Raw genomic sequence first — 17,171 nt, 5'->3', positions numbered from 1 at the left:
ACATTGCCATCAGCTATGTGTAGCATGTTCTTGTTTCCCCACATTTTTGCTACTATGTAATATGAATAAGTAATTTTATCAATCTAGTAGTTGTGAAATGATACCAGGGATTGAATTCAGGGGCACTCAACCACTGAGCCACATCCCCAGCCCTATTTTGTATTTTATTCAGAGACAGGGTTGCTTAGCACCTTACTTTTGCTGAGGCTGGCCCTGAACTTGTGATCTTCACACCTCAGCCTCCCAAACCACTGGGATTACAGGTGTGGCCACTGTGCCTGGCTTCCCATTTTGGTTCTAATCTGTATCTTCATAATATTAGTGAAATTGATCACCTTTGCATAAGTATGTTGATTGTTTAGGTTTCTCCTTCTGGGAATATTTATTCATTTTCTTGCCAAGATACCAATTGATTTGTTTTTCTTCTCCTTATTAATTTGCAGCCTACTTCATATATTCAGGATGTGAATCCTTTGCTAGTTTATGTGATTCACTTATTTCCTCCCAATTTATATCATGTTTTTCACTTCATGGTGTTATTTTTATTAAATGGAAGTTTTGAATTTCAATATAATCAAATTAGCAAATTCTTTTTTGAGCTACATTTTTGTGTTTTCTTAAAGAAAATCTGTCTTACCCCCTTCCACAGAGATTTTTTTTTGGTAATATTTAAAAAGCATTAGAGCGTTACTTTTCACACTTAGGTGACTTTTATTTTGTATGAGGTATAACATAGGGATCACTCACTTTTGTATATGACTAACCATATAAAATTTGCTAATGTAATTATGCTATATAACATGTTTCTATATGTAAATGTGTCTGTTTCTGGGCTAGGGTTGAAAACATTTGCTTATATGCATGGTAATGCTACACTTTTGATTACTATATCTTAAGAAATTTTGGCATCTAGGTAAGACAGCCCCCTTCCATATTTTTTCTTTTCCAAAATGGAGTTGGCTATTCTTGGCCATTTGTTCTTCCATATAAATTCTGGACCCAGATCATCAAATTCTATCAAATTTTAACTGCAACTACATTGAATCATCCCATCCATGAACATGGTAAACCACTCCACTTCAATAAAAATTTATAATTTTTCTATAATATGTACGAAGAATTTAAAATTTTTGTTGATATTGTAAATGGAATATGGGAAAATCATATTTTCTAACTGTTGGCTTCTGGTTTACAAAAATGCAATTCATTTTTGGATTATGTACCAAATAATTTTCTAAACATATTTTGGTTCTGTTTATCATTAAATATTCTTGAATGCTCTATATAAGCAATAAAATTAGCTGCTGCAAGTAAGGACAGATGTTTTTCTTTTCTAATTCTCATGCCTTCTATTATTTTTTTGTCTCATTTTCTGAGTTAGGACTTTCATGTATAATTCTTAAAACATTCTTATGTTATTTCTTCTAACATTTCACTTTTCAAGTGATGCTTACTGTAATTTTTTGATGAATACACTTTATCAGTTTAATATGTTCACTTAAAATTTAATGAGTCTTTCAATGTGTGGATGAATGCTTACTGTTATCAAATACTTTATCTGCAACTAGTATGAAACCATGTAATTTTTTTCTTTTAAACTGTGCATGTGATAAATCACCTACATTCATGAACTATTTTGTATGAACTTTTTGCCTTTTTGTATGAACTATTTCAGAACACAAAAAAGTCATTAAATAATACATTGTACCCACTACTTAGCTGAAGTTAACACCCATGTCCCCACTATTTAAGAATTATAACATTACAGATCACTTAAAAGCTCTCACCCCTATACTGCCTTCCCTAAATCAACTCCCATTATGATCTTGTTTTTTATTTTTCTTGTTTTTTTTCTTTTACTATACATAGATATACTTTCTAGTGATAACTTATCCCTAAATTTCTGAAATAAACCCATTAGGTCATGATAACACATACTACATTAATGGATGTAATTGATCATAATGCAAACTTCCTAAAACAAAAATTAGTAGGTCCAACTCAGATTTCACACTCCCTTGACAATTTGGTATTGCTCACCACAAAGAAGAAAGAAGAGAGAGAGTGAGAAAGAAGCAAGGAGGAGGAGGAGGAGGAGGAAACAAAAAGAACAAGAACAAGAACAACAAACCTGAAAGAATGAAAAGGAAAGAAAGGGAGAAAAGAAAGAAAAAAATCTAGTTTGTTTTTCTTCCTTCTTTCCTCTCCTTTTGGTACCTTGCTAATTCTGTAACTTTGCTGTGGGTTGCCAGATTAAGGGGGTCGTATGAATTTGAACTTCAGATTCATGTGAAGTAGTGCCGAGGGTTTCACATTTTCATATAACATACTTCTTGTTTTATCTAGAGTCCAGGCTAAGGCAGACAAGCTGCGCTAATGTCTCTCTATGCCATTAGATAGATCTTTTTTTTCTGATTCACCCTTCACTGGCTTTATGTCAGAGAGATAAGGAGATGTCTTAGGTTCAGTACCCACCTTGCAAAGTTCTAGGACTTACTCCTATCCCTTTGTTACAACTCCGTTTACCCACTCCAGGACAACCGTAGACTCAGCTTGCTTTCTAGGCTCTGGCGAATTCCTTTACTTTCTTTCAATCTCAGATATATATTTCAAAGGTGCTTGTAAAATTTTATTTAGGTGAGTTTCAGGTGATCTGGACCACATCAATAGGAATGAAAGTCCCAAAGAGTGCGATACTGAGTATTTTGAACATGTCAGTGTTCCTAGAATTTTATTTAAATGCATATAGGATAGTGTGAATTTTCTTTGTTTGCTTCTTTAAAAAAAATATTCCCAGAAGCACCAAGCTATGAAGAACAAAAATCCTTAGACAAGAATTGTGAGTCATTCATTTGAACCCTCCTCTAATAAATTAGCAGTGGTGTAATATATTTTTCTTCTATTAAGACTTTTGAAGTCAAATCTAAAACTACATTATTTCCTTGCCTTATCGAGTACATATATCAAAACTAAGTCAAAGTTTTATGGTTTGAGATGACCACAGTCGTACCTTCCATCAGCTTACTGCAGGAACTCTGAAATAAAAGTCATCCTTTAGAAGATACTGGCCCAAGCCCAGTCACCAGACTCTGGCCGTGTTCACAGTTCTTTAATTACCTTATCTCTCTGCAGTACCAATACTTACAAAGAAAGCAGGGCAGATTCTTGATCATTCCACCTCACAGGGCTGGCTCCACATTTGCCATTAAAATTTGAGAGTTAGGCATAAGAAATCCCACCCCAGTTGTGTCTTGGGTGGTTTTCAGGACAAATTTCCAACTGTCACTTACACTTCAGATAAACTATGTACATAAAATAGTAAATAGCGATGTCGGTTTTAGAAGAAATTATTATAGAAACAAGGAAACAACACTTGTTAATTACCAGATTATTCTGTATTAGGAAGACCTCAGCAACTTGTTCAATTATCAGCTATTAGCTTTTCACTCCTCATCTCTGTTTTCTTTAAATCTCTCACAGATCTACATCAAACACATAATAATGTTCGTCTTTCTTCAAATTCCTCATGTCACTTCAAGGAAATGTCTCTCTAAACTCAAAGGAAAAACCCCTCCAATGTCTAATATGTTTGTTTTTATTAAATCATGAATTAATTTTTGTCTTCAGGCCAGTAATGCCATTACTGTCTTTCTTGTTCGGCACAGTGATGTTACAGGGCAGCTGGACGGTAGGGACAGGAGAAAGTCACCCTAGAAATGCAATTTCACTTGACTCAGGCCTTTGCATTCTGTCTCCTCTTTCCTGTTGGGGATCTTCTTGATGCTGGTATGTGACCAGGGCCAGTACTGAAAATAGATCCTGCCTCATCCATTGGTTTCCCCAGAAAATTCTATCAGGGAGGCTTGCTCCCGGAGGCAAGCAGGGTGAAACAGTACCCTATCGTTCCTTTTTCTTCCTTTCTCTCTGTTCTTCAGTGTAATGATTTCAGGGGAGAAAGGGCAAATAACCAAGAGGAAGTAATTAATATGGAAAACAGTGAATTTGAGAAATTTGTAATTGAAGCACCGTTGGCAAGATTTCACATTCTTTAGTAATGTATACAACAAAACTGACATCAGTTTGTTTTCTGGAGAAATAAGAAAAATTGTGTGATTTGAAAATATTATATGTTTTTTTTTTTTTTTTTTTTTTTTTTTTGCAGTGCTAAGAATTGAACCCAGGGTTTCACACACCCCAGGCCTGCACTGTACCACTGAGCCACATTCCGCATCAGCCCTAATAAATCAATCTTAATTATGGAATTTGATAAAACTGAGATATTTCATTTCCACATTTTCAGTGTTGGCATGAACTGATTTGGTACTGCATTTCCTTTATAGAAAGCTAACAAAACAGAGAAAAGAGAAAATATCTGCACTCATATAACTTGAAGGTTTTTTTTTTTTTTTTCTTAAAAAATAAGTGCTTTGACAAAGCAGGATTTAGTATTATCAAATAAGAAACTTGGTCATTTTTCCATGGATCAGATTGATAATTTTCAAAAATCTGTAGAATACAGGACAGTGATGCAAAATATTTTTTCTATGTATTAACTATTAGGATTTCTCTTTCCTTATAAGCATTTATAAAAGATGGTTTATTCTTGTCTCTAGAAAGTTAAGCTGATGTTTTGTAAAAGGCCTGTGTTTTTAGGACTTAATGCACAACTCCAGTAAAGGAGTGGGGAGCTGGAGTAAGAGCACAGATTCTTGGGCCACACTGTCTAGGTTTGAATCCTGGCTCTGCCACTCCTTTTTGTTGTTGCTGCTGTTTGTTTCCTTCTTGGTATTGGGTATCGAACTCAGGTGCTTTATCACTGAGCATATCCTCAGTCCATTTTTTTTTTTTTTAAATTTTGAGACAGGGTCTCTCTAAGTTGCTGAGGCTCATTAGCACTATGATTCTGAGCAAGTTATTTAATGTCATTGTGCCTCAATTTTGTTATCTGCAGAGACAGAGCGAGCATTTACTCATCAGTTTAATCAGTGAATGCATTACTTAGAATACTGTCTAGTGCAGAGTAAATGCCCCAGCCCGAGTTTTAGCTAATCTTTGAAGTACCTTTTTTGTGAACACAGTTACAAGTTGCTTACCAATCTGGGATCAATTTCTTCATTAAGAACAGCTTCATTCTTTATGAGTGCCACTCGTTGTGCAAATCTGCAGGTTGATATAGATTCCTACAAAGCAAAACCACTGCTTAAAGTATTATAGCATAGAGAGAAATTTGTTTAGACAAAACTTAATTTTCAGTCACAGAAAAAAGATGCATACCTAAAGAGTGACGTATATAAAAAAACCACCATGAAGAATGCTGCCTCTAAATTAGGGCCCTTGGAACATTATTTTCTCAATTTTGCCTCAATAAAATGACCAATGCCAAAAATATGGGAGATCCTAAGGTCCCAAAAGGCAACTGGCATGTGTTTTTAACTATTGATCTGTTAAACCAGAACCACATATATAAGTCATAATCACAGCAGGTACCATGACCACAAACATGAGAGACTACAAAATAAATATTTGTAACAGACCAATGAGTGAGGCATTTCAGGGCACCTCATCATCAAAGGCTTGGCCGTGTTCTGGGAAGCACCCTGCTGCTTTCTGTTTTCCTCTCTTGGAGAGGATCTGAACCCCAAATTCAACTGCAATGTGTGAAATGTCAGCTGGCTCTAAAACAGCCCAGGAGAGCTGTTCAACAGCCAGGCCCTGCCAAAACAGCCTGTGTGCTGCACCCTGGGGACACATCTAGGGACAAATCTCAGGGATAGCTCCAGGGTATCCAGATCTTACTAGTCAGGAGACAAACTGAGCAAGAGAAGTTTCTTCTGAGAAGAGAAGCAAGAGAAGACTCTCATTTCTCTGGCTGAGAACGCCTTTCAAAATTTAAGCAGGCCTTCTCAAATTTATGTATAAGGTTTCCTCAAACCATCCTGTGCTATGAAGTCAGTTCTCAACTGGAGTTTTTTATAATGCTGGCAAATAATCTAAAGCTGAGAACTCTGTGGTGTGTTCATCCTGAAGGCCTATCTCAACCCAGCTGAAAAGCTGGAAACTCACTCAGGACCCTCAACTTCATCTCACAAACCAGCAATGGAAACCCAGGCTAAGATGCCCAGAAAGAAGAATCAACATACATCAATGTTCCTTTTCTCTAAAGACAGTGTCGCAATCATAGTTGTCATGCAGTTCCCTCCCAAACTGTCTCTCAGGACACTGGTCATCATGGAGTTCCTGTAAGGAATGTGTGAACGGTGTTTTTCTGAAAGGGCAATGATGACCTGTGATAAAGTGAAAAAAAAAAAAGCTTTAGCTTGACAGGAAAGGCCCAAGTGACAGTGGAGCTTCAGCAATAATTAAAAATACAAAAAGAAATAATGACTGAAAACAGGATGACATCCGAAAGTTGGGCATGGAATAAATATCTTAGCAGGAATGTTCAGCACATGAATGGTGAAGATGGAATCAAGGAAATGGAGCATGAACCCTATCATTTTTGGACAGATGAAATAACTTGCATATTCTTATTCTGTTTCTAGCTGTTGGAAAATCTGTATAAAAACATAATAGTTAATCATGCCTGATGACTTTGATCCCACCAAAATTGAGCCGTAGGACTAGAGATGTAGCCTAGCTGGAGAGAGCTTGCCTGGCACGCACAAGGCCCTCGGTGTGATTGCCAGTACCACATAAAAACAAAAGCACAAACAAATTGAGCTGTATGCCCCATTTCCAAGGTAGAGGCAGAACGGTAAGCAAAAACTGTGAGAAGCTGCGGAAGAGTTTGAGATCCCAGATTCTGTCCAGGAGAAGTCCTAGCCTTACTGAAGCATGGCACTCAACATCTCTGCCTCAGTCTCTTCACGGGTCAACCAGGGATAAATATAGTACTTATCTCATAAACAGTAGAATGATTAAAAGCATTAGAATGTGTAAATGACTTCAAGTAGTAATTGGTGCATGGTAAGTGCTGTGTACATGTTTGCTATCATCATAAATGAAAGAGGCAGCTTACATAGTTCAAGTCAGGTCTGCTTTTCTTACTCCTCATGAGTTCCTTAGGTACTTAATAGGAAGGTACTAGATGAATGGGTACTAAATGGATGATGGGATGCTGGAACTGTCCCCAAAGAGAGGCACCAGGGGCTCAGGGTTCCCCTGGGAAGATCATCCAATGCTAGGATGTCCTTTGCAAAACAGTCAAATTATCTGCCCACAGAATGTCAATTCAGGGGTGTCAAAATCCTGGCTCCTAAAAATGCCAACACCTGCTGTTCTAGCCCTCTTTGTCCAGCTGTGTAGTTTCCATCATCACAAACTTTTGGTTTACAAAACAAGATGTCAGGATTGTTTTTTGAAAGCTGTTTTAAGAAAAAAACATATACCATTAGTTTTACTTTAAGTCCACAAGCCCAGATGTTACTACATTCAGCAATCAGTTTCCTACCTTCAGAAATGAGGCCGTCCCGCTTTCTCCTCCCTCTTCAAATCCCGATTCCTCCTTTTCTCTTCACTCCAACCTCAGATTGAGCAGATGGCCACCCTTCTACCAGACATAAGCAAGCTGACTGGATTCTCTTGCATCTGTCACTAGATCCCTACATTCCTATCACTGAAGAACACTCTGTTTTTCCCTGTTACTGTTGGGCTCCTCGGGTCAGCACTCCACTTTCTCCCTCTTCTGCTCTGTCTTTGCTCCTATCTGCACCCCCTCTTCTTCTCTCTTTCATTTGGATGCTTCCCATTCGGAATGCCCACTATTGCACTAGACTAAGAGGACTCCTGCCAAGGTCATCAGCAACCTCAGTTGTACCAAAAGCACTGAGTGTCTTCTTGCTAGCCTTCTAAGTTGAGTCAAGCCTTCATCACAGGCACTCACCGCTTCCTTTGGGAAACAACTCATTCACCTGGTAATCGCAACACCACGTTCCTTGGTTTTAGCTCTCCTCAAAAGCTAGTTAATGAATGCTTCCTTTTCTTTTTCCCAAATTATAAGTAGTGAGGAGCTCCAGAGCTTAATTCTTGATCCTTGTTTCCACTCTCTTTCCAAGTAATCCCTTCCTATCTCCTGACTTTTAAATGGATCTCCATCTTGGTCTTCCCAATATATACCATCAAGCTCAAACTCTTTCCAGAGCTACCATCTCTGTGGTAACTCTACACCTCCACCTGGATTTCTGTTCTGGATTTTCTTTCCTCTCTGCCCCCATGTCTGATTATTTCTCAGGTCTATACATCATTATTAATGGCACCATCATTTTCCTAGTTGCTTAGGTCAAAACCCTAACCATCGTCTTTTATTTTCCTTCACCCTCAACATACAGTTCATCAGCAATTTCTATTAAATTTTCCAATAAAACTTACCCAGAAATGGACTACTCCAGTTCAAGCCTCCATGATTCCTTGCTTGGACAACTGCATAAGGCTTTGTCATCTCCCTGATTCTACTTTTGCCCTTCCATGGCCTATTCTCCACACGCCAGTCAGAGCAGTCTTTATGAAATATAAGTTACACAAAGCCACTCCCCTGCTTACAATCTTCTAGTAGCTCCCTAATACATTTAGTATGATAACCCAATTCCTGTGCCATCTGGGTCCCTTTCAACCTATCTGACCTCATCTCCTACCATGTCCCCGTTGCCTGCACTGGCCTGCTCACTGTTGGTCCAACATGCCAAGCCAATCCCCACACCAGAGCCTTTGAACCTGCTGTTCCTTTTACCTGGGATGCTCCTTCCCCAAATTCTCATATAACTTTCTGTTTCTTCTCAAATATTTGTTCAAATTCTGTGTCCTTAAAGGTCTTTTCCTGTATACCCTATCAAATATATAACACAGCTATAATACCAGCTTGTTAATCTATTTTATTTTTCTTATATGACCACTATTTAAAATCATGTTTATTTACTTGTTTGCTATCTCCTTCCCCACTTGATGTTCTACTCTTCCAAGTCAGAGATGCCATGCCTCTTGGTTACTACTCTATTTTCACTGCCTAAAACCACATCCAGCACTTAGTACATGTGGCAGAAACTAAGTCATCTCCTCAGCAATCATGACACCCCCAATCTACTTTAACTTCCTATAAAACTACACATTTTAGTCTGTCTTGAAACTCATATTTTGCATAAAATGTAGCCCCACCAAGCAGATACTCTGTGTGGGATTTGGAAATAAGCAATGAGAGGCTGTGACCATAAGGAGGAGGGTCAGATTTGTGGGAGAGTGAGGTGGCAGTCATCTGATTCTTCTGGGGCACCTCTAGCAAAGTTTCTGAAACCCTGCACTCAATGTCCCAAGTGCCAGGTGGGGATAACAGTGGTATTCTGCAGAACGATTCAGTGGTGTGGTTAGGTGTATCTTCTGGGTGCTCTGCTTCCAGCCGGGTGGTATCCAAGCCCAGATTTCTGACTTTTATTGAGATTCTTTAGGTTTAGTAAACTCTATGCTGCTTAAAATAGCTGGCATGAACTTTCTGGCTTGCAACTAGGAAGTCTGATGAATACAACATGTACTGAACACCTTTTTGTTAAGTGAAAGAATGAATAAATGAATAGATGAACTATTTCACCTGCAAAGGCAGTGTGAGGGTCCTTAATATGGAATGAGATTTGGGTGATCTGTTTCAGTGTAACAGGAAAGAAGGTGGAGAACATGGCAGCCTTGATCTGAGTGGCAAGGGATGCTGAGCAAAGGTTCAGGCCCTAAAAGCCAAAAGGACAAGTTAAATACCTGAAACAGGTAAGGTGGGCCCAAGTATTAAATACCAGACCAAACAGTGGTTGGCCTGACTGATAATTGCTGCAAGAGAGCAGCAATATTATTTATGAATCATCAATTAAGCATCTAATAGTTCTCTAGGTACTTTCAAAGTGCTTTAAGTTCTTTCATAAAACAAATATCACCTTTTAATTTTTTTACTGCTGTAGGAAACAATACTTTTATCTTTTCTATTCAATGCCTTTATTGACTAATTAGAAAACAAAAAGAAGAATATGCTTATTAAACATCCTGTGGATATTAAATTGTGTGTTATTGAACTTGCTTTCGGTTGCAAGTAACAGAAAATGTAATTTAAACTGGCTTCAATCATGGTGGAAATTTATCAGCTCATGTAATTGAACGAGGAGGGACTCCAGGTTAGAAATTCCCCCAAAGGTCAGTGCTACCACCAAAGACTTAGTTTTGCCTACAACTTTGTTCTATCTTCCATGGGGTAGAAGTTAACTCCTTCTCATAGCCACAGGATGACTTCCAAGTGTCCTTATTCATAACTTAGCTGAGAAAGAACCTTGTTTCCCTAATCATTGAACAAAAGTCCTGATCTTCTCTAATGACCAGCTTGGGTCCTGAGACACCCTTGAATCAATAAGTATGGCAAGGAGAAAGATTCCAATTCACTTAGGCCCATCAGGATCTACCCATAGAGTTGGGATGAGCTCTTGTCTGGAATGGACATTGAATTGGCAATTCCATTGTCCTCTCCAGAATGGGTTCCAAAGTCAAAAAGAATTAAAAATAAAAAGGGGATTATGGATTAGATTATCATATAAAAACATGAAGGAAATAAAGGCAATACATGATTAAAGAAAGAACCCAGGACTTAGAGTCAGAATCAAGCTTTCCCACTCATGTGATCGTAGGCAAATCTCTAAAATTTGCCCCAGTTTCCTCACCTATAAAAGTGGAATCGGAATGCCTGTCTATCTTGAAGAAATGTTTTAAAGATCAATAGAGATAATTTCTGGGATAGTTCTTGGTAAAACTAAAAGTACTTGGTGTGGTGGAGGAGCCTTCAGGAAATGTTCTTTATGATCCTTTTGGAGACTAGGTTTAGCCAAATAAGTGCAGGCCTGGCCCATTTCTTTAGAAGAGGAGTCTGAGCAGGTACCTGAGCTCCCAAGGAGCTTTGGGAGAACCATAATGAGCCCAGACCACTAGAGCAGACACAAATCTGCAGTGACACAGAAATGGCAGGCATTCGGGAGAAAGGCAAAGGAAGATGATTCTTTGTGAGTTACAGAGCAGGCAGGAACCCAATAATCTTCTGAGAGGCACAGGGAGAGGGTGTAGTCATATAGCCTGGCTTTCTTAAAAAATGATTTACTTCCATTTTGGGTTTCTTGTATAAACACAATGACAAGTCTTCCTGAAAGCATTCGTAAGGTGATAAAGAGTGGAAACTCACATTACACTTAATAACATTTCCAAGGACCTAGAAGCTGGGTCTGGAATCAATAATTACTATTATAATTACTAGTTTTACTATTTAATGAATTAAAGTGATTTTCTTTTAAGGAGCTCAGAAGGGCATGGAAAATTATCCTCTGAAAACTGACAAAGATTCAGAGTGGTCTGACTACCACTGGCACCGTCAGTTTTTCTCCTGAACACAATATATTCATCAGGAGCCAAATGGGAACTGAGACTCTGAAAAAGTCCACTTCTGTTGCATAACGGGCTGAAGGCAGCCAGATTCTGATTTCTGAGGAGGCGGGGAGTAAACCTGCTCCATTCCTGGTGGTTTCTCGCTTGATGTTTGGGCTGATAGAGGCCACGGGTCACACCAGGGGCACTTGGAGAGGTTTACAGTTAGCACAAGCATGCGCAGCTCCCGTGCTTTTCCTCACACCGACTCAACTTCCAGGGCCAAGACGTACCCTGCTATTGTGGCTGAAAAAGTTTTTGAGGAAAATTTTTGGAACAAGCATTACATATACAAAAGAACTCCAAAACCAATGATACTCTGGTAAACAGAAAGTTACTTATGAGCCTGAGAAGGTGCCTTAGACTCAACAGGCTGGACCCTCCCAGCAGGTGTGAGGCCTCACAGCTGTGGCCAGGAGGGCACTTACCATTCTGCATAAAATTTCTAAACCACGCAGGCTAATTCACGCAAGACAGGTTAGCAAACTATTTCCACATTCATCTCTTTTACATTGAAACTGAGAAAGATAAGATAAAATTACCAACACCGAAACGGATTTCTATTAGAGGTTTTCTCTTCCTGTATTTTGTACAGTTTGCTGTTTTGCTGGTGACATGGCAGCAGAGCCTCTTTCCCCGCTGCCTAACGTAACTCCCAGCACCCTGTGGCCACTCAATCACAATCTAGCAAATGAATGAATGAATGAATGGAGCTAGTTACACTAAATTGTATTATACTTCTAGTCTCTGTATTCACATAATAAAGTACTATATAAAGAGAATTTGATTATGAAAGTCCTTGAATTGTTATTTCATTATCTTCCCACTCTTTTCATCACCCTTCTTTCTATGTACTCCATGTTTCTCTCTCAGTCTAAGTGGAATTCCAAAATTCCCCTTCTACCCATCCACCTGCTCTCCAGCAGCTCCTCCCAGATGCACTCAAACCCCACATCCATTTTTACACACACAGCAGTTTCCCATATTGCCGTTTTCTTTTTCTCTTGTGCTCACTTCTTGTCCTCATTCCATGACCTTATCTCGAGCCTCCTTCTTGCCCAGGTAAATAGTTAGCAGCTGAAGACAGGCAGGTGACAATGAAACAGATAAATTATACACAAGAGCCACAGTCAAAGACACATGGGTGAAATTGGGACCTAGAGTGAACTGATGCCCCTGGGGAGGGAGAAAGGAGCTTAGAGGCTCCCAGTTCCCACTGCCCGGCATGCTCTATGCCTGCCCTTGCCTCCCTCGCTCCTACTCATCCTTCAAGCCTCTGCTTAGTGTCAGGTCACCAGGAGTCAGGTCCCCATTAGGAGCTCTGCTCACTGCCTTCCTTCACCAATCAGTCACAGACTTCATGTGTGCTGGCTTCATGCATACCCCCCTACATCAAACCATGAGATCTGGAGCAAGGACTATTCTTACTGTGTTCTCCACTGCGCTCCAGTGCCGAGCACATACAGGTCCTTGTAAGTGGTGAGATAAATTATTGACATAGAAAATCAAATGTCACATAGCCATCAAGATGACTCACACAAGGCTGATATTACAAAGATTTTGAAGAAAATGTGAGGAAAGGAACAGTTTCAGTGACAGGCGGCTTGCAAAGGTTGTGCAGAACAAAGGAAGAAAAAGGGGCAGACATTTCTCTTGAGTGATTTCAATTGGTATAAAGTCCGATTCAACTGATGAATTTTATTTTATATGAACAGATGGACATAATGGGAATTAAAACAGACAATGCTACCATCTGAAATAAGTAGGTACATTTCTTTGAAATAAAGCACTTTGAATACAGTTCATTATGTTTTCATATCATTATTCTGTAAGTGTCCTATTAAGTAAAAAGCTCTGTTAAGCATAAGTAGTGTGGAATATTTAGCAAGAAAGTGCTCAGGACTGCTGACTCTTGTCAAAATTCTAAAATGATAGGAATGCCGTGCAGACCGGAATCTCTGGGTACTGCATTACTGGGATTCATTTGGTCAGAAGTTACCCATGTGCATCCTGTTCAGATAGTCTCCCTTAGGTTTCTCTCAACCAGTTTTTGCAGACATGACCGTTATAAAGCATTTAGCATCAGGACAACATCAGTCTCAAAAGGGTTCATTAGGAAGTTAAAAAAAAGTTTTGTTCTTTTTTTTTCTCAAATCTTTTAGCCTTAACATTCATTAACAAGTCCTTCTGCCTCATCAATATTCTCTGTACTTCTCCATTCCAGTTTTTGATCATGTTTCTTTTTTTCTAGAATCTGAAAACAATTGCCATCTTTAACATTCAATTCACAGCACTTATACTCACAAAGCTGAAAGGAACTTGAGAAATCATCTAATCCAATCCACTCATTTTAGAGATAAAGATTTTTTTCTGGAAGATATGCTTAGCTAAATTCAGATATGCTTTCTTTACCCTCAGTGTCAAATCCAAAAATTAAAATTAGAGCACCTACTGGGTTAGACTGTAGTCAACTTGGATTAGAGGTAGGGAGGAAAGCCAAGCCCAAGAGAACCACCACAGGTCAAATCACTGACAAGATGAAGTCACCGGAAACTGAAAAAATATTGGTCACCTCTAAGTTATATTCCCATAGCTAATCTACTAGCCAGAAAAAAATAGGCAACAGGAGGCTATTTATAACCTATATTCATACTCACTATTTATTTTTCAATAAAGAAAATAAGGCAATGAGACAATAAGTGGAAAAAGGCATTGGTTTTGGAGTCAAGTAAATCTCAGTTCAAATCCTCACCCACCCAATAACTGGGTAACTTTGGGGAGGCCTTGGGAGGACTTGACTTTTTGAAAGCTAACACCTACAACTCAGGTTGTAAGGTTTAAATGAACTGGCATAAACAAAATGCTAATAGATACACCAATGTTCTCTGCGTCATTATTTACAATATTTAAAAGTAGAAGAAACTAACGAGGCCTTCAAAGGATGAGTGGATAAACAAAGTAAGAACATGTACAACTGCATATTATTTAATCCTGAAAAGGAATAAAATTCCAACACATGCTGCAATATGAATGAACTTCTAAAATATTATGCTAAGTGAAATAAGTCAGACATAACAGGATAAATATTGAAATATTCCACTTATTCGAGGTGCCTGGAATAGGCAAAATACTAGATATAGAAAGCAGAATAGAGGTTACAGGGACAGAAGGGGTTGGGGAGCTATCGTTTAATGAACACAGAGTTTCTGCTTGGGATTATGAAATGGATCCTGAAATGCAAGGTGGTGATGATTGCATAACATCATGAAAGTACTTGTCACTGAACTATTCACTTAAAAATGGTGAAAACTGAAAATTGTATATTATGTATATTTAAGCATGAGAAAAGAAACAAAACAAAAATGCGACTAGAATGCCAGCTGCAAAGGAAGTGCAGCACCGTCACTGCGATGACATCCCCCTCCGCCTGCTTCACCTGCTCTAAGTAGTGCAGTGACAAGTTGATGTACTTGGCCTCTGTCAGAAGCTGGCCGCCCACTCCACTCTTGGCAACTCGCTCAGAGCCGGCCAGGTCCACCAAATGGAGCTTGGCGTGCCGGACAGTTGCAGATCCTGGCTCCTTGCTGGATAAATGAACAGTGAAAATGCAGTGGGAACGGGTTGAAGCTTGGTTCATAGGAGTCTATAAAAAAGAAATTGCAAAACAAAAATAATTTGAAGTGAGAACTTTGGAGGAATGTCAAAAGATTTAAATTTATATTTCTAAAGATACAACAATTCCCATGAAGTCAACCTGTCAAATGGAACAAAAACACTTGTAACTGAGACCAGTAAAGTAAGTTCTTTCCAATGTTATTCCCTCCTGGATGACTGATAACAAATGTGGATGGGCTGATTCAGAAAGTGATAAAAAAAAAAATTCTAGTGAGGTAAAGATCAAGTCCTCTTACCAGGATGATAACTCTATTTCATTACCCAGTGACAATCCATACCTTATCCCTGGCCAGACATGTTGAAAATGCCTATTTTAATGTCACAGGAAGAAAGATGAGAACGTTGTATTCAGAGAATTCGTTATCACAATTATAAACACAATTCACAGACAAGGATGCCTACATTACTGCTACTACTCAACACTGAGCCAGAGGCTCTAAGCAACATAATAAACAAGAAACTGACACAAGAGGCATAATAATAGGAAAAGAAGGGATTAAAATTGTCATTATGTACAGAAATATTTGCACCTAGAAAATCTAAGAGCTTCTACAAACAAACTGATAAGAACCAAAAAAGTTAATCAGTATGGCTGAATACAAAATCATCATGGAAAATCAATTAAACTCCAACAACAATTAGGAAATAAAATATTATTTGGGATGGCAACAAAGACAATGAGATAACAAGGGCTTGCTTACACAGGAGATATATGATCTACAGGGAACTCGTAATATTTAAGGACACAGAAGGAAAACCCGAATAAATGGTGTGCTAGATATTAATACATCACTTTGTAGATGGAAAAAGTAAAAATCTATATATAAATGTTTGTATATTCATCTATGTGTTTAATGCAATTGAAATAAGAATGTTTCAGTTTTGTTTCCAGAACAAGACAAAGTGGTTCTAAAAATCAAGTAGGAGGAAATCTTCATGTAAAAGGAAAATGAGCTTTGTGAAAGAAGGAGGAAGGGGAACTTGTCCTTCCTTACGTCCAGGTGTACCAAAAAGTCATGGTCATTAAAGTGTGGCACTGGAGCAGGAGCGGACAGCCGGGTCTGTGGAAATGCTCTGCTCACTGAGTCATTCCATGGAGGACAGAGCGGGTGTCACACTGCAGTGGAGAAAGGACGGGCTAATTAATAAGTGGGGCTGGGATACCTGGTAGCCCAGCTTGAAAAAGGTAAATTTAGGTTAACTTTTTACACTATATACACACAAAAATTTAAAAATAGATTAAAGCCTTACATGTAAACTAACACAACTTAAACAAGAATACAAGAAAATATGGAAGTACATTGTAATCAGCCCAGGGCAGTAATGGATAGCTTTCAGATAACATATAAAACAGAAAAATAAATTGACTCAAATATGATTTAAATATTGAGCAAACAACCCCAAATTTAAAGACTTATGTGTGATAAAACTTACATAAGGTTAAAAAAGTGGGAAAAGATATTTGCAATATGTAAAGCTGATGAAAGATTAAGATTTGAAATAAACAACTCATTATTCAATAAGAAAAGACAATTCAGAAAAAATGGGCAAAAGATATTATAGGGATTCGATAAAGAAGGCATCTGAAAATGATTAGTAGATATTTGTAAAAATGCTCCAATTTATAAATTTTGAGGACTACTTAACTTTGAAAGATAAGAATAAATGATTTCACACCCATGATATTGCAAAAATTAAAAAAGATAAAGTCTAACAAAACAAGTGCTGGTGAGGACCTAAGGAGAAGGGAATTTTTATATACTGCTGATGGAAACATAACCGAACAATTTGGCACTATGTGGCAAAGTTGCTAATGCATAAAACTCACTACCCACCCACAAACTCCTCGGTGTATTTCCTACAGTGAAATTTTGGGCAGGTATCCCAGGAGACTCACTGAAACAGTATTTGGGATAGCAAGAAATTGGTACAAAATCTACAACTTAACTAAATATCTGAGCCAGAAGAGATTAATAAAGTAGTATAATTCAAACTATAGAGAAGTTAAAATGACTAAGACTGACATAAACAGATTTCTGAAGAAATTTTCCTCTTTCTGAGGGAAA

General features: G+C 38.2%; 1 protein-coding gene across 3 annotated transcripts in view; it reads right to left on the bottom strand.

Annotated features, from left to right (window-relative positions):
- Kif6 (kinesin family member 6) overlaps positions 1 to 17,171 on the bottom strand; it is a 392,117-nt gene that overhangs the window by 243,327 nt on the left and 131,619 nt on the right. For all 3 annotated transcript variants that reach the window (XM_047559645.1, XM_047559644.1, XM_047559646.1), the window contains 3 exons: positions 14,867 to 15,073; positions 6,141 to 6,284; positions 5,094 to 5,180 (listed from right to left, as the gene is read on the bottom strand). In XM_047559645.1, the coding sequence (XP_047415601.1) occupies positions 5,094 to 5,180; positions 6,141 to 6,284; positions 14,867 to 15,073 (438 nt within the window). The remainder of the gene's footprint in view (positions 1 to 5,093; positions 5,181 to 6,140; positions 6,285 to 14,866; positions 15,074 to 17,171) is intronic.

This window comes from Sciurus carolinensis, chromosome 7, assembly GCF_902686445.1.
Source record: "Sciurus carolinensis chromosome 7, mSciCar1.2, whole genome shotgun sequence".
NCBI classification, from domain to species: Eukaryota; Metazoa; Chordata; class Mammalia; order Rodentia; family Sciuridae; genus Sciurus; species Sciurus carolinensis.
This window is presented reverse-complemented; position numbering and strand designations above follow the sequence as displayed.